This window comes from Acanthopagrus latus, chromosome 23, assembly GCF_904848185.1.
Source record: "Acanthopagrus latus isolate v.2019 chromosome 23, fAcaLat1.1, whole genome shotgun sequence".
NCBI lineage: Eukaryota > Metazoa > Chordata > Actinopteri > Spariformes > Sparidae > Acanthopagrus > Acanthopagrus latus.
In genome coordinates this window covers 24,586,436-24,612,369 of record NC_051061.1, presented here as the reverse complement: position 1 = coordinate 24,612,369, position 25,934 = coordinate 24,586,436, and the positions used below count along the sequence as shown (strand labels likewise).

At 47.3% G+C, this 25,934-nt stretch overlaps 2 protein-coding genes, 1 long non-coding RNA gene and 1 other non-coding gene across 6 annotated transcripts; 1 reads left to right on the top strand and 3 right to left on the bottom strand.

Moving 5' to 3' along the window:
- Positions 1-867: 867 nt before the first annotated feature.
- On the bottom strand, positions 868-6,825 carry LOC119013520 (properdin-like). Its single transcript, XM_037088136.1, has 11 exons — positions 6,668-6,825; positions 5,669-5,807; positions 5,288-5,445; positions 5,008-5,175; positions 4,656-4,865; positions 4,404-4,574; positions 4,065-4,256; positions 3,752-3,925; positions 3,391-3,588; positions 2,966-3,077; positions 868-1,259 (listed from the first exon to the last, which is right to left on the bottom strand). The coding sequence occupies exons 1-11, from the start codon at positions 6,735-6,737 to the stop codon at positions 1,136-1,138; spliced, it is 1,716 nt and encodes a 571-aa protein (XP_036944031.1). The 5' UTR covers positions 6,738-6,825; the 3' UTR covers positions 868-1,135.
- On the top strand, positions 5,455-9,909 carry LOC119013521. Of its 2 annotated transcripts, none has more exons than XR_005072765.1 (3): positions 5,455-5,474; positions 9,027-9,091; positions 9,283-9,909. It is a non-coding gene; the product is annotated as an uncharacterized LOC119013521 (long non-coding RNA). The 2 variants fall into 2 exon arrangements; XR_005072764.1 differs by lacking the exon at positions 5,455-5,474 and adding an exon at positions 6,649-6,783 and having other exon boundaries at positions 9,280-9,909.
- A 274-nt stretch (positions 9,910-10,183) lies between these two features.
- LOC119013519 lies at positions 10,184-23,479 on the bottom strand. 2 transcript variants are annotated; one of them, XM_037088134.1, is made up of 10 exons: positions 20,209-23,479; positions 18,285-18,346; positions 17,374-17,478; positions 17,113-17,250; positions 16,289-16,428; positions 16,013-16,181; positions 15,359-15,487; positions 15,123-15,258; positions 14,544-14,689; positions 10,184-14,219 (listed from the first exon to the last, which is right to left on the bottom strand). In XM_037088134.1, exons 1-9 carry the CDS (start codon positions 21,984-21,986, stop codon positions 14,566-14,568), a joined length of 2,781 nt encoding a protein of 926 aa, XP_036944029.1. In that variant the 5' UTR covers positions 21,987-23,479; the 3' UTR covers positions 10,184-14,219; positions 14,544-14,565. The 2 variants fall into 2 exon arrangements, with proteins under 2 accessions (XP_036944029.1, XP_036944030.1); XM_037088135.1 differs by lacking the exon at positions 17,374-17,478 and having other exon boundaries at positions 20,209-23,477.
- On the bottom strand, positions 22,828-22,909 carry trnas-uga. The gene has a single exon. It is a non-coding gene; the product is annotated as a tRNA-Ser (tRNA).
- Positions 23,480-25,934: the final 2,455 nt, after the last annotated feature.

The following is a 25,934-nucleotide window of genomic DNA, read 5'->3' as shown; positions in this document are numbered from 1 at the left end:
TACTGTAACCACCATCGAAGCTTTGTGGTTAAAACACAGAGTGAAACATATATCCAGCAGGTTCTTACCTGTTCAGCAGAAAAGTCCTGACAGACCTGCAGCTCCTCCACCTCTGAAGTGACTCCAATATTTATCCTGGTTTTCTTTATGGCTCGGTCCAATTCTTTGTTTTCACTCTGCTTTTCTTTGTCAGTCTTCTTATTTCTTCTCTGTTGTTGTTGTCTGTTCTCTGCCATTGTTTAAAGTTTGAGCTTGAAGTATCTGACCAGGTGAGAGCAGACGCTGCACCTGTGCGGGGGGCTGCAGCCACTGGGTGGAGCCACAGATATCTGACCTGTATCTGATTCTACTGTCACATCATAATCACAATTTTGGCAAATATAACAAAAAATATAGTTACAGACTAAAATTTGTAACTACATTGTAGTCTGTAACTACAGTCGCTCACCTCTCCTGAAGGAACTTTTCTAGAACTTATTCTGAACTTATTTAATAATAATGAACTGAAGATTAATGTGAAAGTTGAAGTTCAAAGCCATAAAATGATTCAGTATGACACAATGCTGTGTTGTCTGTGGAGGGAAAGTGTTTGTGTCACGTGTTGTATCAACATTACAGTTAAATATTGTTCTATAATCTGAGTTTCCTCTGCAACATTTCTGTATCTGTAGCTCTGCAGCTGCAACCTCATCAAGAAGTCACATGACTGACAGAAGCTGAGCAGCAGAATAAAGTCCAGAGAAGAAGAACCTCTGCTGCAGCCAGACAGACGACCAACACAGAGACTCGTGACTGACAAACACTCTGAAACACATCCAATATTTTAACCAGATTCAGGAAACAGCCGACACAAAAATCACGACTTAATAACTTTTTTCTCATGTCACTTTATATTTCTGTTCCTCGACATGTCAGAGAGAAATTGTAAGTTTACACCACCACATCCATCTGACAGGTAAACTTACTTTTCATGTTAATGTTTCACATAAAAACTTTATAAAATGCAACACATTCATTTACCAACAAATCAAATTATGAAATCAGGTTTCTGGTCTCATGTCTGTATTTCACTGAAACTCAAAGTCCAGAACCTGAAGACTGTTGCATGTTGTTAAAGTCATCGGTGAGCGTGGTGTTAGGAGCAGGCGGGAGCGTTGAAGCAGAGCTGAACTTCAACCTTCTTCTCACCGTCGGGCGGCAAGCCGCAGTCGGCCTGAGGATTCCCGAAGAACGACGCCGGAAAACCTCTAATGGTACTCCTGAGAACACACACACACACACACACACACACACACACACACACACACACACACACACACTCTTAGTGTAACCGTTGTCCTCACCAACAGTGATCAGCCTGTTTGACACCAGCAGACTTTATAGAAAGTGAAGATCTGAAATGTTTTCAGTGGATGTAAACAAAATCTTCAGATACAGATGATGTAGAAAAGCTGCAGTCTGAGTCTGTCATTATTCTGACATTTATACTAAACTCAGACTTTATTCGCTCTGTGTGGTGTGATACTGCTCAGTCAGAATATTCTGAATCTTCTGAGTCATCAGACACAGGATTCTACCTCATTTGTTTATTCTTCCATCTTGTTTTAACTCATTCTACTTTTCTTGTCTTTCCTTTCTTGTTCTCTGTTGCTGCTTGTCTCTGAGAGCTACAGATAAACTGTCTTCATGTAATGTAGACGGTCACTTTAATGGCAGCTCCTCCAAACACCAAGGGTGTAAACAAGTTACATTAGCGACACTGCGAAACAAGCTAATGTCGCTACAGACAGTAAATACAAGATGGGTCAACCGGCCTTCATGTGGGTTGCTAAGCTCTGAGAGCTAGATAAAAGGTGTGAAACAGAAATTCACACCTGGGCTTATCTAGCCATCAGAGCTCAAACATGTTTTTAACAACCCTGTAAGGACACTCCCACACACCGTAAGGACACCCCCAAACTATGTCAGAACACTCCAACACTATGTAAGGACACTCCTAAACAATGTAAGGACACTCCCACACTATGTAAGGACACTCCCACACTTCGTAAGGACACCCCCAAACTATGTAAGGACACTCCTAAACAATGTAAGGGCACTCCCACAGTCTGTAAGGACACTCCCACACTCTGTAAGGACGTTCCAAAGTGATGTAAGGACACTCCCACCCTATGTAAGGACACCACACACTCTGTAAGGACACTCCCACACTATGTCAGGACACTCCAACACTATGTAAGGACACCCCCAAACTATGTAAGGACACTCCTAAACAATGTAAGGGCACTCCCACAGTCTGTAAGGACACTCCCACACGTCATAAGGACACCGCCAAACAATGTAAGGACACTCCCATATTCTGTAAGGACACTCCCAGACGATATAAGGACACTCCAACACTATGTAAGGACAGTCCCACACTATGTAAGGACACTCCCACACTCTGTAAAGACACTCCCAAGCAATGTAAGGACACTCCCACCCTATGTAAGGACACCACACACTCTGTAAGGACACTCCCACACTATGTAAGGACACTCCCAAACGATGTAAGGACACTCCCACACACACTTCAAAAGCCTGCAGTTCCTCCAGTTAGTTAGAAGTGAAGAATTCTCCTGCATGAGACGCGAAACGTCTTCAAGGAACTGAAATAAATCCAGTTGATTTCAGCACATTTCAATGTTTAAAGCCGTTTGTGCGACTATTCATGAGTACATGTGGGAGTGGAACTGAATCTAGAGTTTTATACATCAGGTACGTCAGGTGAGCTCTGCAGCCAAGTGACGAGTTTGATTCGCTCAGTCTGCTCCTCTGTTTTATCAACATGTTTGAGTTGTTGGCGTTTTTATTTTAATTCTAAGTATCCAAATGAATGGAGACACTTTGACCACCTCCCGTCCTCTCACTCAGAGATGGTCCATCTCTCTCACCTGTTGGTCCAGGTCTTCCCTCCTGAACTCACCTGTAGCTGCTGTAATCAGGTTTACAATATCTCTTCCTAAAGCGTCGGGACTTTTCTCCACAGGTTGGTGAGCACAAACTCCAAGACTCCCAGCCCTCCCAGGTGCCCTTTACTGTAACACACACACACACACACACACACACACACACACACACACACACACACACACGGCATATTTAACTTCAAAGATAATAAATCTAAACCTTTTCTTTCAGAAATCTCTTCCACACTGAGTCACATGGAGGAGAATGGTAAAAACCACAAAATTAATAAAAGACTCATGTTAATATTTTATTCAACCTTATTTATTTACTTAAGATACACAACAGAATTAATTGATATTGGTCTTATTTTACATCCCTGTGTGTGTGTGTGTGTGTGTGTGTGTGTGTGTGTGTGTGTGTGTGTGTGTGTGTGTGACCTACGGTAACATCTGTTGACATCGTAGCAGACCCGTGTCTCGGTCAGAGCCTCTCCGCTGCAGATGGATCCGTTGTGGGCCTGATGGAGACACTCGCGCTCTCGAGTCTGTTTGCCGCCGATCTGCTGACAGTTGATGCTCTTGTCCCTGAACGGGTGCGTACAGGGTTTCCATTCTGACCACTGTGACCACATCCCATCCACTGCAAAAACATGGAGGTTACATCAAATGCACCTAAACCTGAAGGTAACTGTCGGCATCATGTAGTTAAAGTCCTGAGAGAGAGACTATCATGCAGACAGGTGGAGACAGACAGGTGGTGTCACAGCTGACGGGTTGATTTTAAAAGAAGCGTTGATGAGCACCTGGACAGTGGACATTGGTTGTACAGATGTTGGTCCGACGTCTTTCTCCAGGACACGGCCGGCCGCCATGTTTTGGGGAGGGGCTGTCACAAAGCCTGATCGACTCCTGAAGCCCCACCCCACAGGTAACAGGACAGGAAGTGAAGGAAGACCAAGACCCCCAGACTCCGTCCACTGGCACAGACAGACAGACAGACAGAGTTATCGTCTCTATGTGGACACCTGGGAGCCGTTGAAACTCCAGAGAATGGCGCAGCTGCAGACGCCATTTTGTTTGTTGATGGTGAAAGATGGGAAGGACAGACAGGTGTACCCGGGCAGTAAGGCAGGTGGTCGCAGGTCTCTGTCTGCCTGTCGACACCTTCGCAACGTCTGCCGGGCGGGCTGGAGGAAGGGGCGGGGTTAGAACAGGAGCGGCGGCGAGTCCTGACGGGAGCGTGGCCTTGTGGGATACAGGAAGAGGAACACTCACCCCAACTGGACCAGCCGGACCAGAACCCGTCGACTGTCAGAGAAAGACAGAGAGACACTGACAGATGCTGCATATAAGGAAGTACTTAACTTTGTATTGCAGCGCTGGTCTGTGTGTGTGTGTGTCTGTGTGTGTGTGTGTGTGTGTGTGTGTGTGTGTGTGTGTGTGTGTGTGTGTTACCAGGACAGGGGTTCTCAGGACAGGCGCTGCACTGAGCACTCGGTCCGTTGCAGAACTGGCCGCCATATTTAGGGGCGGGGTTATTACATTTCCTGATTGACAGCTGGATCCCCGCCCCACAGGAGGCCGAGCACGGCCCCGGTGGAGACCACGCCCCCCACCCGCCGTCCACTGCAGAGACAGCCAATCAGAACACAGGTCAGGTTTCATGTAAAGACCCAATGTTTGTATCCGATCGGTCGATCGTCTCACCAGGACAATTGGGGAGTTCACTGCAGTCCTGGACCTGGACATCGTCTCCAGGGCAACGGTTGCCAGGTGGTACCGTGTCATTGGAAGGGGCGGGGTTCGAGCAGGAACGATGTCGCTCCCTGTAGGGGACGATGACATCATCTCTCTGGTCATTGATACACGACCCCGAACACTGAGACCAACCGGACCACGAGGACCAGACACCATGAACTGAGAGACAGAGACAGGTGGGTGGAGAGAGAGAGAGACAGTCAGACAAACAGACCAGACACTATCATACTATTTCAACTCGGTCAGTCAGAGAGGTGGAACGAGACAGACAGGAGGATGGACCAACAGACAGACAGGTTACCTGGACAGGTGTTGTGTGTTGGACACGTCTCTGTCTCCTGTGAAGGACCGCTACAGGACGAGCGACACTCAGGAGGACCAGAGCAGACTCTCTCTCTCCTCCTGACTCCGCCTCCCCCACAGGTCACCGAGCAGGACGACCAGGGGAGCCACGAGCCCCACCCCTGAGCTACACACACACACACACATCAATCACATCCAACTTAAACGTGTGTGTGTGTGTGTGTGTGTGTGTGTGTGTGTGTGTGTCTGTGTCTGTGTGTGTGTGTGTGTGTGTGTACCATCACAGCAGCTGCCGCTGCAGGGTTGCATCTGCAGTGTGTCTGCAGCGTTCTCACAGTCTCCGGCGCCGTAACACTTCCTGGTTCTCTGCATGACGCCGTCCCCACACAGGACGTTACACTGTGACCATGGCGACCAGGGAGACCACAGAGGAGGACTGACACACAGAGAGACAGTTTGAGACAGGTGAGACAGGTGAGACGGGTGAGACGGGTGAGGACAGAGACAGAGTCCGTCTCACTTTGACTCGTGGTCCACCAGTAAAGTTCTGGTCAGTCTCAGTGTCAGTACCAACTCTGACTGAGACTGAGATCATTTGGAGGCTGAGGTCAGAGTCCAGGTCAGTGTGTGTGTGTGTGTGTGTGTGTGTGTGCACTGACCCACAGGAGCGACACACTCCGTCTGTTGCCTGGTAACCGTACTGAGGGTTCTGGCAGCAGTCGTCTTCGTCCATCTCACCGAGCTCTTCATCACACTGACCGAGGATCCGGTTGAACCGTGTGAAACACCGCACACACTCTGCACACACACACATACACACACACACACAAAAAGTAGGTAAATGTACTGATGTGTGTGTGTGTGTGTGTGTGTGTGTGTGTGTGTGCAGGATGTCCACACAGGACAAAGGTTCTTCATGTTTCCAGTCAACAGTTTCACAATTTTCAGGCACAGTTCCCAGAGATCCTCCACAACAGATAAACAGTTTCATCTGTTTCTTCTCCTCCATGAGAATCAGTCTGGTTCACGCAGAACCGGATCAGAACCAGAGGGGAGGAAGCTGATTGTCATTATGCACTTCAAGAAAAAAAGTTGAAATATGGAGAATAAAGTTGCCATTTGAAGATTGTGGTGGATGTTTTGAGACGACATCAAACAGCTCATAGGACCGCCTCAACAACGTGCCTTGTGTAGATGAACTGGTGAAACTGGACTTCAGGAACAAAGACATTTCTCTTTTAACACAGTGGAGTTTCAGTCTGAGGACTCTGAACAGATCGTGCGGTCCGGGTCGCTGCACTGACTGGACCTGAGGAACCAGAAGACTCGGCTTCATTCCTCACATTTAGACGTTTTCCTTGAAGTGCATAATGAAGAAAATCACTTCCTCCTCTCGTCGTTGTTCCTCATCTCTGACCCTGGTACTCCTCTGTCGGTTCACAGTTATTATTCTAACTGGTCATTTTAGGTTCTTCCCTTTATTCAGAACCTCCACATCTGTGTCTCGGGTCACTCAAACTCGTCTGTAGAACATCAGCAGCTCAGCTCACTTTACTCAGATCATAAAAATCCTCCACTGACCTGCAGGAGGAGCCGCGTCATCCGCTGTCAAACCACAAACCAACAAATAAGTCTTAATGTTCAGATGTCACACTAACCAGAACTCCCCACAGAAACCAGCAGCAGAGCCACAGCGAGCAGAACCCTCGGAACCGACAGAACCTCCATCCTGCAGCACTGAAGACGGACTGAAGACAGAAAACTGGAGCTCAGAGTCAGTTTCTCTTTCCCTCTGACTGCCAACCCTCTGTGTGTGTGTGTGTGTGTGTGTGTGTGTGTGTGTGTGTGTGTCTGTGTCTGCGTGTCTGTGTCTGTGTGTGTGTGTGTGTGTGTGTGTGTGTGTGTGTGTGTGTGTGTGTGTCTGTGTCTGCGTGTGTGTGTGTGTGTCTGTGTGTGTCTGTGTCTGTGTGTGTGTGTGTGTGTGTGTGTGTGTGTGTGTGTGGGGGGTTCAGGATTTCCAGTAAAGTTCATCGACCTCGAAAGTGACACACACACACACACACACACACACACACACACACACACACACACACACACAATGAACACATACTGTTTACATAATAATGTTTGTACTGAGTTGCTGTTTGTCACAGGAAGTCAAAAGTCAAACGAGGAAAAGATGAAATGAAACCAGATAATCGTGTGATATTTAAAGTGAAACTCTCGCCAAAAATACAACTGAGGCTTTGTTGTTAATGTTTATGAGTCAAACCTTCATGTAAAAGCAGAATTATGATGAAAGAGGCACTTTTAAGATTTACCGTATTTTCATTTTCAGGTCCAACTCATTTTCAGTGGGAGTGCTACGGGCACGTTTACAATAGCATCAAAATCTGTATTTTTAAAACAGTAAGAAGTCTGGACACAACATGAAACTCTGCTGGTAGCATCACCAGGGTCTCTACACATGAACACCAGCACTGACAACACTGTTTGTCTACACAGAGTTACTAAAAAGAAAGTTTTTGAACAACTCACGTTAGCCGCTGTATCTTTGGCACGCCGCAATCATGGCAGACAGAAAGTGTCGATCCCAGAGTGCCTGCTTCACCCGCTGAGCTACAGCCGCTCCACCTCCCGGCTCATCGCCTGTAGATCACCTACCTCTGCTGCTGTCACTCCTCGACCCTGAACTCGGGCCAAATGGTCCCTCTGTCCTTCTCTGGAACTGTATATTTTATAGACTTCTCCCACCATCTGGCTTGAGGGCCAAACTCAGTGTTAGTACCTGTAGGGGCCTCGTCCTCTCACACAGCTGAATAATCACTCCGAGGACCTCTGGACCTGTAAACCCAACACCAGCCACATTCCTTAACTCACAAAAGGAGAAGCCACCTCTGTCCTTTAAATCAGACACCTCACTTACTCGGTGGTTTGTGAGGTTAGAGGAGAACTGGAGACGGGCTTTCTCCACACATACAGTGGTGGTATTAGTCATTAAGGTGGTATCTTCAACTATTAAATATTGTAAATATCTGCAGAAGTCACCTTGATTAAATAAGCCAAATTGCTGTTGCAGCTGCTGAAAGGATGGTAAAAAGCCTTGTTAAAGCCCTGGACCTCACAGCCGGGCAGGAAGTCCAGATGATGATAACTGAGCCCGGCCTTCGACCCAGCGAATGGATCTCCAGGCTCTGATGGTACTGAGTCATGGGGTTAGTGCAGAGGTTTTTAACAGATTCAAAGATATTCAAAAGTTCGACTGAGAGGATTCAGCGTCATGGCCAGTCGAGGCTGGATCACACTTGTGATCTTGTGAATAACACTGATTGTCTCTTCATCATGGCGTCTGTTAGAGGGACACAGGAGGCAGCAAGTGAACACGTTGTCCTCAAAGTTGATGTGTCAGAAGCAGGAAAAATGGACAAGATGAGGATTTGATTGGTTTGACAAGAGCCAAACTGTGATGCTAGACTACTGGATCAGAGCATCTCCAGAACTGCAGCTCTTGTGGGGTGTTCCCAGTCTGCAGCGCTCAGCATCTATTAAAGTGGTCCAAAGAAGGAACAGTGGTGATCCCTGACTGGATCTGAGGAACCAGAAGAGTCGGCTGCTCGTAGTGTTTATAGCACCGAGCCGCTAACCTGCAGAGGAAAGGAGCAAACTGTTTCCTCCTCTGCCAACTTTCATCAGACTTCCATTTCCAACCTCCTCCTGCAGCCACCAGCACCGTTTCTTCAAAGACTGGTAATGTTGAGCTGGGCTGAGATAGCATAGCATAGCATAGCATAGCATAGCATAGCATAGCATAGCATAGCATAGCATAGCACGGCTCAGCACGGGACTGTAAACTCGGCTAATTGGACGATAGTCAAATGATGCTTCCCAGACTCAGAGTCTGTGCATGCATCTAACCTGGCATCACACACACACACCTGCACACACACACACACACACTTGTATATTGTACATGTTAGATTGTTTGTTTTCATCTTTGTTGTCTCTTTAATGTTGTAGAGTGAATGTTGTCGACCTCTTCACTGTCAAGAACTCCTAAAGGCTTCAACATTGCAGCTGTTATGGTAAATTTGTTTGTAGTTATTAATTATTAATCAGTTATAAACAGTTTAGTAAATTTGCTATGTTTTAACTTCTTCAGGGGTGGAGCCCCGAGGTGATCCAATGTAAACTGGATCATATCATTTATCATAATTAATAATTATTGATTGATATATTGCCAAATTTAATCTAAATCTTCCTTTTAATGTAGCAGAAACACTACGTAATGGTCCAACATTAATGGTGCCCCACGTGAGGCCCAACACAGACTCAACACACTCAGCTCCTGCAGCTACACTGCAAGGAAAACATGCACTGGAACTGGAAGGAGCTCAACTCAAACGTAGGATGGGAAGAACAGAAGTGGAACTGAACCTGGCTGAAGCTGAAGAACAACTGAAAGTCTTGGAAAACTTTGAGTCTGGTTCACAAACCAAGCCAGCATTGTTTCAACCACAACCACAGAGCGGTGGTATGATTGATTACCTGAAATATTATCGAGGAAAATCTGATGTATCAGTGTGTTCAGAACCATCTCCTGTTAAGTTTACTGGGATCGGAACCGCTACAGATGACCCAGACGACCTTGAGCCCCTCACTCCAAATCATCTACTAGTAAACACAAGTCCACTCACGGCCCGGACTGTTCCACAGAGACGACCTGTATTCACAGGGAAGGTGGAGGCAGGTCCAACACTTTGCCGACTGGTTTTCAGCATCCAGCTGCTGCTGGATGAGCTGACTGAGGCTATAAACACATCAGAGTGACAGACGGACACAAACATGCACTCGTGATCCTGCAGAGACTCTGTAAGATCACATCACATGGACTGTGGACTGGACTAACTTGGACACACGCATCAATTGATTGACTGATGTTTTATATTACGCTTCTATTGCTGATTTATCATTTGGTAACTGCTATTCAATAAGCAAGTAGGGGCTGAATGTTAGAGCCATTTCACTTAAACTTGATTAATTCTATTATACTATTCTGATGTTATTGTCTGATTAACTACCTTGATGAGTATTGATGATTATTGTGACATTATTTATTGCTGTGTGTGGTGGAAGGCCCCCTGCTGTCCTTCAACATGTCTTACATCTGTGGTGGACAAATGCTACAAATGTGTGAGTGACAGCAGACAGGTGGACATCGAGGTGAGACGGGCAGGTGCTTCCTGTCCTCTGACACACAGGTAAATGATCTGTTACTCTGTGAGGAGAGAGAATGAAAGAGGCTGAACATGATTCTGTTTGTAAGTTCACCGTGTTGAAACGAGACCTTCAGATGTGAGCAGGTCTTCGCTCCACTGATACTCGTTGGTCTCGTTCTGGACACAGAAAAACATTTGAACCTGAACAAAGACAGAATAGGCTCCGCCCATATACAGCCATTAGTCCCGCCCACACTGTTTATTAACAGGTGACTGCACAAAATGACTGCGTTGCACCAAAGATGACAGATCACGACTTCACTGATCCTCCACACCAGAAAAAACATTTCACATTTCCTCTCTCAGTCCATCGGTGCACAATCATCCCCATCACTGTTTTGACATCATGGAAGTGTTCAGTGCTCCGGTGGTCCAGTGGTCCCAGTCTCTGCTGGGTCAGAACTCACTCAGTGCCAGTGTCTGAATCAATAAGTCCAGTCTGTCCAGACTCCATCTTGTTCCAGTGATGAGACGTCACCACAGTAACGTCGTAGTTCAGTAGTCATCACGAAAAGCCGCCATCTTTTTTTTTTTTTCTCTCCATTTTTTGGTAATAAAGCCACAGCAGCCGTGGACCGGTCGCCTCCAGGACCCAGAACTCTGACCAGCACACAGGTTCTGTTCTGACAAGTGATTTTATGAACCAGGACATCAGATAGTTTGGAAAATTAAATAAAATGTAAAAAAAGCAATGACTGAGGTATCGATGCACAAACTTTGTGTTTCTGCTCCTGTCCTCAAATTATATTCCTCTTTAAAGGAACAGTTCACCCGAACACTGAAACTCCTCTCCTCCCTCCTGATGATATAAAGTCCTCCTCTTCTTTTATTATTAGTTTTATTTCTGGGTGAACTGTTCCTTTAAAGATGCACATCATGACCCAGTGTGCTGTGAATTGTAACAATTAAAAGACATTGATTAGTTTTCTTCGGTTTGTGCTGTTTTAAAATGTCAGTTAAAGTTAGAGTTCTGCGTTCGACCTGAATCCGTCCAGAACCAACATCGTTAAAACATCTCTGAATAAATAAATCACACATCTGAACGTTAAACAGGTTTAAATAACAGTCAGCAAACATAAAGAGTTCGTCAACAAACAGCGTCCTTCAGTGATTCGACAATAAACAACAGAGAAAACAAAATAAAAAGAGAACAGTTCAAAAGAGTTCAGTTTCTGTAATCTGTGCAGAGTGAACCCTCCTCACAAACAGGTCAATGAAGGATCTCTGAAAAAGAAAATGAACCAACATGTCCGACACTGTCAGTTTCCTCTGGTACCAGTCAGCTGATCGTCTCCATCACACAGGAGAAGAGTCAGGAAGTGACATTGCGGGCTACTGCTAAGCTAGCTGCAGGCTAATGCTAAGCTAGCTGTGTCGACTTTAAAGTGTTTGAATTTTCAAGTAGGCGGCGTGGAAACTCATTTCAACTGATTTTTGGATTCAGATCGTGACGTCCTGGATTTTAAGGAAACGAACTTCCTGCAACAACAATATTCTGCAAAACTTTGACGGGACTCGTCAGCGTCGGGTCGAGCAGCAGAACTCTAAAGTCTGATGAATAACGTGCACACAAACGTTTCAGTAACACTCTGCCGCTGTTCAAACATCAGGAATGTAAAATAAAATCCTTCACTTGGCTTGTCTGACCACAAACAGAATCTCAGTAAAAACTGTTCTGTGAGCTGAGACGTAAACTTCACTGGTCTCATCGAGGTCCGCTCGGTTCTGGAGCTTTCAACCATGTGTCCTTACCAGTCGATGATCAGATGTTGGTTTTTCTTCAGTCTCAGGTTCTGAAGCACTGAGCACTGAAACATGGATTATCAGTAAAGGCTGGTGTTGGTGAGCGTCTGGTCCAATCTTTACAGGAGATGTTGAAAGCTCCAGAAGCTAAATGGACCTCATGGTGAGATGACTGATCCGATCCGTCTCCACGAGGAACAATGAATTTCAAATCTCAACTTTCAAGTCGACATGGACCACAAGTCCTTAAAGTGCTGAAGAAAAAAATAAAATAAACTCATGCTGAAGAACTGCCAGTAAATGTACCTGCTGATGAGACGCTGACCCGACACATTCAGTGAGTCTTTAATCTCCATCAACACTTTGGACTTTAACAGCGAGGTTCTGTCGAGTTTCTGTCTGCAGCTGACAGACGAGCACAGACGAGTCCTTCCTCCTGTGAGATACGTCAGGTCCTAATTTACCCAGAATGCTTTGGTGTAGATCTGATTTGTAGTTTTTGGAATGTGGTCCATTTGTAAGATGTGAGGGCGGCTCACACCAGCGTTAAAGTCCAAAGTGTTGTGGCTGGTGAGACACAGGAGGCAGGAGGACGTCACACCGACTCAACCAGCTTCAACTTTATAAACCGTCTCAGTTTAAAAGGTGCAATGTGTCAAAAATTAGGCTCAAAACATTCAAAACTCAATCAACAGAATATCAGATAACAGCTCTGATGTCAAACACGTCTCTGCTTTGTGCTGCACAGATATCTGATGAGGTTAGCATGCTAACTTAAACACCTAGAACTAAACACCTGTTAGCCGCCAAGCTACGCTAACAAGCTTGCTTTTCCTCTTGAGAAGCAGCTCAGAGAGATGTTGTGACCGACCGTTGTTAGCATGTTTCCAGCTCGTTGATGTGTTAGCTCTCCAGCTAGGTGTGACAGTTACAATTCATCAGACAGTTTAAAGGAACAGTTCCTCCAGTGGAGTAAAACTCAGTCATCACCTCACCAAGTCAGGGGAGGTCTCGCAGTCAGCAAAACATTTCTGGAGCATCCAAACCGACATGTTGAACACGTCTCAGTCGACTCGCTGCTGCACAGATCAGCTCCGTTCAGCAACGTGGTGATATAATAATAAACCTAAAACTGACCCAAAGTCACAACACTGTCAGCTGACGTCAACGTACTTCTTACTTTCAGTGAAGTTATTGCTAACTAAGAGTGAAGCTGTGACGACTCATCTCTCATGTCAGTGACATCATGTTAAAGGTGCAGTATGTAAGAATCGGCCACCTGTCAAATTCATACTCAAAACGAACAAGCAAACAGGCGCTTCATGGTTGTTTCTCTGTTTTAAAAGTCTCAGCTGCTTCAGTTGTTCAGCAGAACGCTGCAACTCTGTTTCACTGTGAAGCTCCAGAACTGTTCTGTGGACGACGACACGTCACCTAAAGAAACATCAGATGCTCCATTCAGCTCATCTGCTGGGATCACAACCTGATCTGAGGAGTCGATATCTGCTGCCTTTATTAAGCTAGAATCGTCACTGTAGCTGCTAAGCTAACAGTGTTAGCATGTATGAGCTCGACTGGACTTTGTTCAATAAATGTTTTGTGGACTACAAACTTCACCTGACTTCCATCAGCACAGGAGAGGATGAGTGGGTTTTACTGTTTGGGTGAATTGCTCCTTTAAGGCCAGCGTCTCTGTGGAGTCCATGTTGGACACACAGTGAGATGATCGGTCGTCCTGCTCCTCCTGCTCTACAGATGAAGACCTCCAGTGCTGTGAACCTTTAAATATTCCATGAAGTGCGTTTGGATCCAGTGTGTTTGGTGTTCTGCTCGGTGCTGGACGTTTAAAGGATCCCGGAGGCGACTGAATGTTTCTCTCCTCACACTGAGGTTCTTTGTTTTTTTGTTTTGTTTTTTTTTAGCATCTTTGCTAACAGCGATGTCACATTTCCTGTAGTCCAGCTGCTCAGTGATGACATCAAAATAGAGGCGGAGTCTCCACATCCCCTGTCCCTCCCCCGTCGGCTCTCCGTGAGCCAATCAGAGTGCTTAGAGGAGGGTGGATCATCTGAAACCCGCCTGGATACAGGACTAAGCAGAGGGAGCTGATTGGCTGCAGTCTGTGAGTCCAGTTTGAATGTTTCAACGTCCTTCAGCGATCGAGTGTCCGAAAAACAAAGAAAAGAAAGAACTGGAGGAGAAAAAGAGAGAAACATGTTTTTATCACTCAGGATGTTTAAAGCCAATTTATTTTAACCGAGAAGAAGAAACCAAGTTATAAACAAAGTCAGAACGAGCTCTGAGCTCACAGCGTCCTGACTCTCCTCTCACTAACGTAACATTACAGGTCTGTTCTGAGTGGACCTGTGATGTTTGAGGCTAAATTAACTGTGTAGCAGTAAGAAGCTAATGTTAGGCTACAAACAGACGACATCACGGTCACATGACTGAAACGTCTCCACCACTAAGAGTCTTACTGCACAATTACTATCCAGGTTTTCTGTCGGAGACTCACGTGGTCCTCTGAGGCTCCAGTGCTACGTTTGAGACTGGACCCCCGGCTGGCTGCTGGGCTCCGGTCCTCCTCGCTCCTTCAGGGTCGGGCTGATCTCCTCTTCGGGGTCGTAGTAATAAAACTTCCTCAGGTAGGAGATCAGAGGCCTGAACAGAGCCGACCACAAACGTACGTTACATCTTTACATCACAACAAACCATCAGAGACGGAAACACGTCGACACGTCTGTGAGGTTCATGTTCAACATCTAGTTCAACATCTAGTGATTATTATTATCATTATTATTATTATTATTATTATTATTATTATTATTATTATTATTATTATATGTTTTTATAACTCTTTATTATCTAACTTTTACTTAATTTTCTTATTCTTAAAAATTCAATATTTTACATGTTATATCTTGATCTTTTTTATCTTGAAAAACTCTTTTGTTGTTACTCATTTATTTTGATTTAAATGTACCGTGATTGTTTCTATGACATAATATTTCATCGTGCTGAAGGACCGGCAGCGGTCGGTCTGTCCGACAGCTTCGGGGTCAAAGATGACATGAACAGAACCTGCAGGACTCACGTGGGCAGCGGCAGCTCCTGGATGTGGTCGATACGGACCAGCTGTCTGATGCAGAAACGACACAGATGCTGCAGAGATTTAACGCTGCTGAACCTGGAGACCGGGTACAGGAGCTGGACCGGGGTCGGGGGCAGACCTGAACCAGACACGAGCCAGAAAACACTTTATTTATATAGCAGACAGAGAAAGAGACAGACAGGTGGAGGCAGGCAGTGAGAGGTGTTGGTGTTGGTTACCGGGGACTCTGGATCGCAGGAAGTAGAGGAACTTTCCGTTCTTGGAGTGCATGATGGCTCTCTCTATGAACTCAACCACCGAGTGACAACGATCCTCAAACTTAGGATGACACCAGAGACTGAACGTCCCTGCAGAGGACAGACAGAACAGAATGAGTCTGAATGAGAGACTACGACTCCCAGGGTGCATTTCACTGTCAGACAACCGATCACAGAGTTCGCTGAAGCTGAAGATTACACTACATCAGTTAATTCACTTTGGACCAACTATTTTCCATGGCAACAGCAGCAGGGGCTTATGGGTAATGTAGTACTTAGAGACAGAAGGATAAAGTGTGTGAGTGACCACCTGTGACCTGATGTCACTTCCTGTTCTATATGCAAATAAACGTCACTGAGACAAACAGACTCCATGTTTCTACTCAGAGACAGAAAGAAGTTCATGTAGAACATTTGCTGAATGAACAAGAAGGTCCAAATAATGCAGAATGAGTCAGAGACAGAGTTTCACAGAGTTTATAAAGTGTCTCCAACTCAACAACTCACTAAACTGACACATTTGTAAAGGGAGTCTGGTGATGTTGTGTTACCGGTTCAGTGTTGGAGCAGTTCAAACACACTGGCAGGTAATGATAGTGTGTGTGTGTGTGTTACCTCTGTAGTGCTCCATGCGTGTGTGGTGTGTGACTCCCTGCGATCTGAAGCTCAGGCTCAGGATGTATCGCGGGTCTGAACTGTCTCGAACCAGAAACGATCCGTCAGGTTTCCCCTTCAGCTTCATCTCCGCGTCCTCCCAGTTCATCGGTCCCCAGTACCAACCACACTGAACACACACACACACACACACACACACACACACACACACACGTCAGCTCCACATTTCATCTATGTCAGCTGATAATCAGTAAGAATGTGTGAAAGAGGCTCCACCTTCTCCAGTTCTCTGAGGCTGGTGGCGAAGCTGCTGGCGTCGGGTCGACTGAGGGGGCAGCGCGGGCCGAGTCGGGGTGGGGGGTACTGAGCGTCGGGCCGCAGAGGGACGGGCCTCGGTAAACCTCTGAGGAAGGTATCTGACCAACACACACACACAGTAAGCAATTGTTAGAGTTTGCACACATCATATATCGCACTGCAGTGAACAGGAGTACAGTGAACGCACCGCCTCACGTCAACACGTCTCCTGAGAGACAAACGAGGCAGGAAGCTGCCGCTGACTGAAGACTAACGACTCTACACTCAGTTTGTCCTTTATTTAAAGGAACACATGGATCAATAGAGATCAACAGGGCAGCTTCATGTCTTCACAGACATCAGCACTAGACTTCAACCAGTCAACAAACACAACAAACACCAACAGAAGTTCAGTTTGTTACAAAGTTCAGTCCCTCTAATCTGTCCAGAGTGAACCCTCTTCACAGACAAATCCATCAAGGATCTCTGATCTGTGATGTCGTCTCCACATGGTCACTCAATTGACTCATTATGGGCACAAGAACAAATAAACCAGATGTATCACCTTTATTATTCCACACATACTGAACCTGAAGCCTACATTTCCCACAATGCAACTGAGAAACTGAGTGACATCACTGGAGGCAGATTTTATCGTTCTGTGATGCCTGCGTGTCAAACGTCTTCAGGGTATTTGTACTTTAAATAAACATGCTCATGACAAAGTACTGTGTGTGTGTGTGTGTGTGTGTGTGTGTGTGTGTGTGTGTGTGTGTGTGTGTGTGTGTGTGTGTGTGTGTCACCGTTGAGGCTCAGGCTGTGCTGGATGGCGCTGAGGGAGGGGGGCAGGGCCAGCGGTCGGGGGGGCAGAGACTGCATGGACGCGCCGACGCTGCGCTCCATGAACGGACCCTGCTGCTGAGGAGGACCCCCGAAGTCATCTGCAAGAGACAGACAGACGACAGCAACTCATACCTGAGACACACCTGAGTGTGGGGGGGAGGGACAAACAGACAGGAAGTGACAACAGACAGAAGGAGAAGAAGAAGAAGAGGAGGAAGTACCAAGCAGACTGAGGCTCCGTCTGGGCGGTGGAGGAGGTGTCGGAGGGTGAAGAGAGTTCACCCCCCTCCGAGAAATATCCACATCAACCAGAGACACCGTCTCACCTGGAGACACACACACACACACACACACACACACACACACACACACACACACACACAGGTGTTAGAGCAGAGGAGGAAGGTGTGAGATGTTAATTTTTTAACAGCAGACAGAAGAAGACACAAAGTAACTCAGAGACAGTAACTAAAGTTTCTCTCAGGTCGGAGTCACACTCCACTCATTAAACAAACAGACAGAGATGTAATCAGATTACAGTAAAGTCACAAAGACAGATTATATAACAGCAACATAAAGACTCATCATGACAGAGAAGAGAAAGGTGAGCTGGATGTAATCAGGTAGGTGTGTTCAGGTCGGTCCACTGTGCTGCAGACTGGGACTCATCAGTTAATCTATAATGACGCTGATCCTGGATCAGATACAACATCACATGACTGTTTGCCATCAGACCGTCACATCTGGGCTCCTGATGAAGAAAAATCCACTCTTCTTATTTTATGCTTTTAAACTGACAGAACCAGAACTTACATTCACCACCAGGTCGGACCGGAGGGGCTGTTTTCACCCAGAAGGGGGCGGGGCCTGACGCAAAAATCAGATCCTGATAACTGTGTACTTTAAATAAAAGTACTGAGTTACATTCCAGCTCTGGTCACATGCTGACTGACACATCAGCTGATAAATATTGAGGATGTTAGCAAGCAGAAAATTAAGAGTTTATGATGTCATGGAGACAAAATATCAACAGGCCCGTCACAAGTGATTGATCACCATAACTGATGCATCATTTCCAATACACACACACACACACACACAGACACACACACACACACACACGTACACTTACCGGTGAAAGGAGGAGTGAAGGGCACCGGAGAGAAGGCACTGTGAGGTCTGGACACCTGCAGCCTGATGGAACAAACAGCATCATGTAGCAACACGAGCAGCAGCTTCATGCTACGATCAGTCAGATCGAACATTCATTCATCAGTTAGCTGATTAGTTTAAGCTAACTTCCTGTGCCGCACGCCGCCTATGGTCAGTCTGCAGCTCTGCAGGTGAAACTATAAATCTTTCACCAGCAGTCCAAAGCTCCTGTGCCAGTGATGTTAACAACATTTCTCCTGATAGTCTGGCTAACTGCACTGCTAACTGAGCTAACAACCTAGCAGAAGCTGCAGTTACAGTTAGCATCAGTTAGCAGTTACTCAGGTGATTTGCTGACCCCATTTGCTGTCAGTATGAATTCAACGCCTGGCAGCACAACCTCCTCACTTATGCACCACCAGGAATCACTGATGTGCAGGTGAAAACAGAGATATTTAGCTTCTGCCTCATGCTAGCGGCGACGTCTCTGTAAAGAAGGGCGCTTCCTTGTGTTGAACACTGAGGTGTACGTCTAAGTACAAACACAAAACTGTGTGAGGTGTCACGTTGCAGCCGTTGTTAGCTTAATATGTGCCAAACTAAAGTGTCACATTCATCAGTCAGGCAGCTGAGTTATTGATGCTGATACTCAGGTACAAAAGTCAGCACATGTCATGTTAAAAATAGACTTTTTGTCTAACTTCCACGTGAGGTAAGCCTTTTCTAAACTTCCCATAATGCTTTGGGGGTGTAAACAGGAAGGTAAAGAGCTGAGTTGGACGTACAGATGTCTGATCCGAAACGTGTTTCTTCCTCCCATTTCTGGGAAATGTCATTCTTGATTGACATTGACGATAATGATGTCATCAGGAAGTGATGTCATACTGAATCACTCTGAGGAAGAGGAGGCGGAGTTTTGATTTAAAGAGACTGTCTAACTTCCAGTTTCTACATCACCGGCACACACCTGGGCCCTCCCCTCACCTCTCTCCCTCGTGTGCACATGACTAACTGACACCTGACGCACACCTGAGTGTTCAGCCCAGGAGGCCACACCCACCTACCCACCCCAGTCACACACGCTGCTTACAGAAATCCAAACACTGTTGCCATGGTGACGAGCGCTGCGTCACCAGGGCGGCGTCAGCCATCGCCATGGCAACGACTCGTCTCTGCAGTCAAGGATGCTCATCGCCATGACAACAGTTACAAAAAAAGGAAAAAAAAGAAAGTTGTGCAGTCGAGTGAAGTTTGTTCTGCCGCGTTATTTTTAGCCCGGAGTGAAACACTGACCTGAGAGCAGCTGTACGCACTGAGGGGGGGCTGGACAAAATAACAGGAACACTCTGATGCTGCGGCCTGAAGTCCTGATATCTAATATTCAACACGTCATGTCAGTCTACATGTTTTCATTATTGATTGATCTGTCGACTGATTCAGATTCAGATCAGATCCTCACGTGTTGATCGACTCTGAATGTTCACACGACTGACGACTAATGATCATTTTCATTATTGATTCATCTCGATCACATTGTTGATCAGTGTCACAAAAGAAACCAAAGAATATTCACATTCAACAAGCTGATGTCAGAGAACTTTTCTTTAGCTTAAAGAGAAGCAGCTGAGACTTGATTTAAACAGCTCGTCTGCTGTGATCACAGTCTGCAGGAGAGAATCACTAACTGATCTCAGACCAGATTTACAGCCTCCACATGTGGTCCAGTTCATGCTAACACTGTTAGCTCAGCAGCTACATTGAAGAATCTGGTGTCCTCAGATCTGTTCTCTCGTGCAGACTGTTGGATGTGTTCCTATAACTTTGTCCACCCCTCTGCAGCTGCTGATCTGGTCTCGGGTCAGAACTGAACACTGTCAATAAAGTGATGATTAGCTGAGTCTCACCTGCTGCCGTCCTGCTCCGTGTTGCTGCAGGTGGACCCCCACACGTCCAGCAGACTCCCCCCAGACGAGGTGGACGAGGCCAGGGACGGCCTCTTGTCCAGCAGACCCCCAGACCCCCCGCTGGAGCTCTTGGTTCTGAACAGCTTGCTGAGTCGGACCTTCAGTGACCCCCCTTTCCTCGACTTCCCCCGAGACATCTTCTCCCCCTCCCTTCCTCCTCCTACCTCCCCCTCTAGAACCACCAGGGGGGAGGAGCATCGCCCCGCTCCCCCTGAGGCAACTCCAAGTTTGGGGGTGGTGGCGCGGCTCTGGGGCTGAGAGCGGGACTGGTGCTGGTGCATGGGACGGGGACTCGGGTCCGGGCTGGAGGACGGGTGAGGGTCAGGGGAGAGAGCTGCTGCAGCCTGGAGTGCCTGCGGGCGGACAGGTGTGTACGGGCAGGGGGCAGTGCTGATGGGGGCTCGGGGGTCTACACAGGGAGGGAGGGACACCGCAGCCCCGAGGACGGACAGCGAGGACCGGCAGCTCTGGTCGGTGCAGACCCCGGCCTCCTCCGCCAGTCTGTGGACCTGCCGCATCAGACCGCTCAGAGTCCCGCTGGAGAACACAGGCCCCGCCCCTCCACACATCCCCTCCACTCCTCCCACCCTCTCCACTTTGTCAGCGTCCCCCATGTCCCCTCCATCCCTGTCCCCTCGCTCCCCAAGTCTGCCCACCTCCTCGGAACCCAGACCTTCCAGGACCAGCAGGGCATCGCTGGTCTCACTGGGGTCCTCACCGGGCCCCATGCCCCCCGTCCCTGAGGTCAGCACACTGTGACAGGAACACCGGGGGACCATCTCGCCTCCCCCACCTCCTCCTCCCTCCCTCCCCTCACCAAGCTGACCCAGCCTCCGGGCCAGAGCCAGGACCGGGTCCTCTCCCCCACCAGGGCAGTTCTTCCTGGGCTCCAGCAGGCCAAGACGCAGGGCTTGGTCCAGCAGGCCCGGGGGCCATTTAGCCAGTCTGTCGGTCAGCAAGCGGTGTCGGTGGCACAGGACCGACCCCGACTCAGAGTCCAGAGCTGGGACACCCTGCTGGGGGGTCTGGGACCCTTCGGAGCCTTTGGACAGTGTGAGGACTGGGTGCCACTGGAGGAGCTGAGGCTGCTGGGGCTGCAGGTTCTCCTCTGCAGACGGGATGCAATGTGAGTTCTGGTCTTTCCCTCCTCCTGGACCGGGACCGGCTGTTGTGCTACCAGGACCGGGAACTGATCCGGAGTCCAGCTGCTGTCTCTGTCTCTCTGCCTCCTCCTGGAGGAAGCCCGGGGGCGGCTGCTCCAGTCCGCACTCCAGGATCCGGTCGCCGGACCGCAGCAGGTTCTGAAACACCATCAGCTGCGCCCTCGACCCGTGCCCCCCCGAGCCGTGCTGACCCGGGAAGTCCACAAACCGCTGGGCCGCTACAGCGAAGTCCTCCGGCGGCGGAGGAGACAGCGGCGCCTCGGAGCCCGGCGGAGCCTGCGTCAACACCAGCCCGCCGTCCAGCTCGCCTTTCCCGGGGAGCGGCGAGCTGTAGTGCGGGGAGGCCGAGCCGAGGCCTGCAGAGGGGCCGCTGGGGTCCAGATCAAACCCGCCGCTGATGCCGCCGCCGTGGTGACCCAGCACGGATTTAACGGGCCCGAAGCCGCCGCCTCCGGACATCAGGTCGTCGGGCTCGTCCAGCCGGTCGTACTCGGCGGCGGACACGAGCCGCATCAGGACGAAGTCTGGAGACATTTCTTGTTGCGCGTCATTCATGCTGACAGGCTAACAGTTAGCATGCGGCTAACACGTTAGCAGGCGGCTAAACGGGCTCCGCTCTTACATAACACCGATATAAATAAACAGCTGCGGAGCTAACGGCGGCTAGCTGCTGCATCCTCCCCGCGAAGCGAACCGGGCAGCCCGACGGAACACCGACCGACAGCCATCCACGGTCCGGACCGGTTCGTGACGGTAAGGGCTCCGCTAAACGACGTCAGAACACGAAGAGACATGAAGAAACCCGCCCGGTACCGTTAGCTAGCTGTTAGCCTCCTACCGACTCATCCTCCGGTGAGACAACATGGATGTGATGATGATGATGATGATGATGATGGCGGCGGAGGTGGCGGGGGGCGCGCGGGGCGGCTGCGCAGCGGCGGCATCAATAATCGATCAGCGCTGATTGATTAATGGAGGCTGAAAGCCCGAAACCGAAACCTCCATCCGCGGAACACTTCCCGGTACCGGAGAGCCTCCGTCACTACCGGAGCTCTCTCTCTCTCTCTCTCTCTCTCTCTCTCTCTCTCTGATCAATAAAGCTTTACATTTTGTATATTAACTATTCATGTTTTATTGATTAATCAGCGGATCGGTTTCTGGACTGATCCTCTCGGTTCCGCTCACCTGGAACATTTCACAGTTTTTATATTGAATATCTTTTTATTTTCTTTTAATCTGATCGACTTTAAATAATTTATTTAATTTCGTGTTTTATTGATTAATTTGTCATCATATAATTATCAATACTGTTTGTTGTCGCTCAGCTGTGATGATCAATATCAGCTCACTCTTTTATTATTATGCCAAAACGTGACGTCATTACGTCTGGACGCGCCGCTGCGAGCAGGGTTCGAACCTGCGCGGGGAGACCCCATTGGATTTCAAGTCCAACGCCTTAACCACTCGGCCATCGCAGCTGGTCCGTGCAGCCGAGCCGGGACTCTTCCGGCCTGCTCCGATGTGAACACAGGCTGTGAAAGAGCGACACTACGATCCGGAATCTGTGTGTTCACACTGCAGAACCAGGCTCGGCTACTGCAAGCGCCAGAGTAAAAGTCCTGATCCAGAATGACCCGTTTAGACAGAGAGAAGGAAGTTCAGTGGATAAAAGACGTGCAGTAAATCTCCTCTCACGCTCTTATGAATTAGAATATGAATGTTGATCAAAGCACATGAAACATATTTACTCACTTCAGCAGGTCATTAGAGAATAACGAGTGTTAATGTCACTGTGACATCATCAACAGCACTTATTTAAGATATAAACCACAAATATTCAGATTTATTCATATTACACATTCACGTTGCTCAGATTGTTTCATTTATTTTTATTTACATTTTACAGTACTTTGCTTCGCAGTGTGTATTACAGCTCCTCAGTCAGGTGTGTTAGTAAAAGGTAAACAATTGTTTATAGTCTTATTAATTTTTATTATTATTGTATTATTACTTTTGCGCTGTTGTTCGGCTGTTGTGACACTGAAGACTTAATAAAGTTCTGTTTTATCTTTGTCCTCGAACCATCAGTTAGCATGTTAACACATCCATTAGATAATAATTCACCTTGATTACAACAAACTGACACTTAATTGACTTGAAATTGATGTTTAAACTGACAGACTCTATGAAGTTAGACCTCTATAAACTTTAAACACGTCATAAATATCTTGCAATCGACAAAACAATCAGCATTAATGATTCAGCCTAATTAACGCTGATCAGGTCTTTATTACCTTCTTCATGCAGAGTTACTGAAAATAGAATCAATCACTGTTTGTTTGTTTTATTCCTTGTGAGGTAAAAATTCCCTTTAAACATGTAAGATCATCATTATTGATTTTCATCATTATTAATTATTGAGGGCAGAGTGATACTTTGCACAGTCAATCAAGAGAAGTCCGTCTGTGTCCGGCCCGTCATGAACAGGCCCGCTGTGAAGATCCGGTGGCATCGAGTGGAGGTGAAGACGCAACCAACTGAGCATGCCTCGTGTCTCGACGACAGTGAAACGTCTCTCTCTCTCTTTGCAGTTTGTCCTGTCTGGGCTTCTGTAGAAACATGGCGGAGCAACATGGCCGACTCCCTGCGTGGATATCAGAGGCTCATTATAAACTAATGAACACACTGAGGTACCAGACAACAGAACCTATTCAAACTACAGGATGGTGTTAGAGTAAATGTGCTCAGTTACTTCCCACTGCTGCCTGTAAGCTGGAGCAGTAAAGATAAGAAGAAAAAGTCCAGAGATGTTTGTGCATCAGTTTCTCCCGACCCGCGGTGGGTCCCGACCCTCAGGTTGGACCGCGGCTCTAAAGAATAAGAACAAGCTCCAGAACCTCTCTGGTGGACTCTCAGCTTACAGATGATGTGTTAGTTTGTAGCTCTCAACATGTTTCTGGTGTAAAGTTCTCACAGCAGATGGATTCCTGCACAACAGAAATGTCCCTCAGCAGCTTCTGTAGCTCTGAGCCAGCAGAAGGAGACACGCTGAGCAGCTCTGAGTGCAACTGACATGAACTTTGACCTCCAGCTGTAACATCTATTATAATAAACCAACAGTCTGACTGAACGCTGCACTCCGAGCTCCTTATTGGAGCTCAGCAGTGACAGCAGCTGGACAGAATCATCTAGACGCATTAATAACGTCAGAACTGGTTCAGATTAGTTTTCTCCCAAACCCTTTGAGCAGGAGATGATCTCAGATGTGAAATCTTCACACTATCCAACTTCCTACTGCTTTTATTGTGAAGGCCGAGGAAGTGTTCAGTGACACACGATGAGAACAAAGCGGTGTGCGACTGGACTCAAAGATGGCGTCGGGCCCAGACTGCATGATGCTCTACAGGCGGAGCGCTTCGAGGAAAATATGGGGAAATACTTTAACTCTGCCCGTCAGACTTGAAACTGTAAATGTATGTGTTTACAATATATGTAATGAAGCAGAATTATGAGACATAAAGTCATGAAATATAACAAATCTCAAAATTATGAGACCAAAGTTTTAAATTATGATTAAAAGTCCACATGATCAAGTAAAAAACCTGAACTGAGATAAAAATGTCAATATAAAGTCAATATTATGAGCCATTACAGCAAAGTCAACATTTTAACTTCTTGTAATTATGACCTACAACAGGTTTATGTTGCGTTTAAGAAAGACATTCCCATTGTTTTTCTTTAATTGGCTCAAACAGGCTTCCACAGAAATGATCATACTGCGAGTGACCACTAGGCAGGACGGCGCCGACGTATCGGGTCTGAAAAATAACTTCATGTTCAGCGAGCCTCATAACCAGGAAGTGAACCCAGAAGACAGAGAAGCCTTCAGTGTGGAGAGCTATTCTGATTGGACAGGACAGGCGCCATCTTTGATCCAGGATGGAGTTCTGATATAAATGACACCTGAGAAGGTCCGATTCTGTTCTGGACTCTTCCTGGTTGTGTTTGGATGTTTGGATCTGAGGTGAGAAGAAGCAGCAGCAGAACGTTCAGTACAATATAGACTTTATTAGTTCACTAAAGTTGAATATGAAATAAAAAGCAGATTGGCTTTAAATGATTCACAATTCAGTAATAATCGAGTTGCCAGCTTCATCATGTCAACACAGGAAGTACGTCCTCCCTACGGCTGCCACACCTCTACAAAATAAAAGCCCTCCGAGGCAGGAAACACTTCATCCTCAACTCAAAGAAAATCATTTTCAACTTTATTTCCTGATGAGAGAACATCCTCCGTTTTTCTTTTTACTGGAGGACGTCGTTCTGTCCGATGTTCCACGACTGAAAGTGAAGTGACCCGCCCCGAAGTCAAGGCGGACAGGCGGTACTGAGCGCGCTCAGCTTTCTGCAGCTCAGACGTGATTTCCACAGCAACTATAAACTCAACGTCCCAACAGAACTCCGGTCAGCCAAGAGCTGAGCTGCTGCTACCAAACAAGCCGT

What these genes read in the sequence shown, in the direction of transcription:
- LOC119013519 (XM_037088134.1), bottom strand. Translation starts at nt 21,986, where the DNA reads ATGAATGACGCGCAACAAGAAATGTCTCCAGACTTCGTCCTGATGCGG. An exon ending in GCCTCAGAGAACTGGAGAAG is followed by an intron (nt 16,182 to 16,288) that starts GTGGAGCCTCTT and finishes GTGTGTGTTCAG; the next exon opens with TGTGGTTGGTACTGGGGACC. An exon ending in CCTGCGATCCAGAGTCCCCG is followed by an intron (nt 15,259 to 15,358) that starts GTAACCAACACC and finishes TGTCTGGTTCAG; the next exon opens with GTCTGCCCCCGACCCCGGTC.
- LOC119013520 (XM_037088136.1), bottom strand. Translation starts at nt 6,737, where the DNA reads ATGGAGGTTCTGTCGGTTCCGAGGGTTCTGCTCGCTGTGGCTCTGCTG. An exon ending in GGTTTCTGTGGGGAGTTCTG is followed by an intron (nt 5,808 to 6,667) that starts GTTAGTGTGACA and finishes GTGTGTGTGCAG; the next exon opens with AGTGTGTGCGGTGTTTCACA. An exon ending in CAGCGGCAGCTGCTGTGATG is followed by an intron (nt 5,176 to 5,287) that starts GTACACACACAC and finishes GTGTGTGTGTAG; the next exon opens with CTCAGGGGTGGGGCTCGTGG.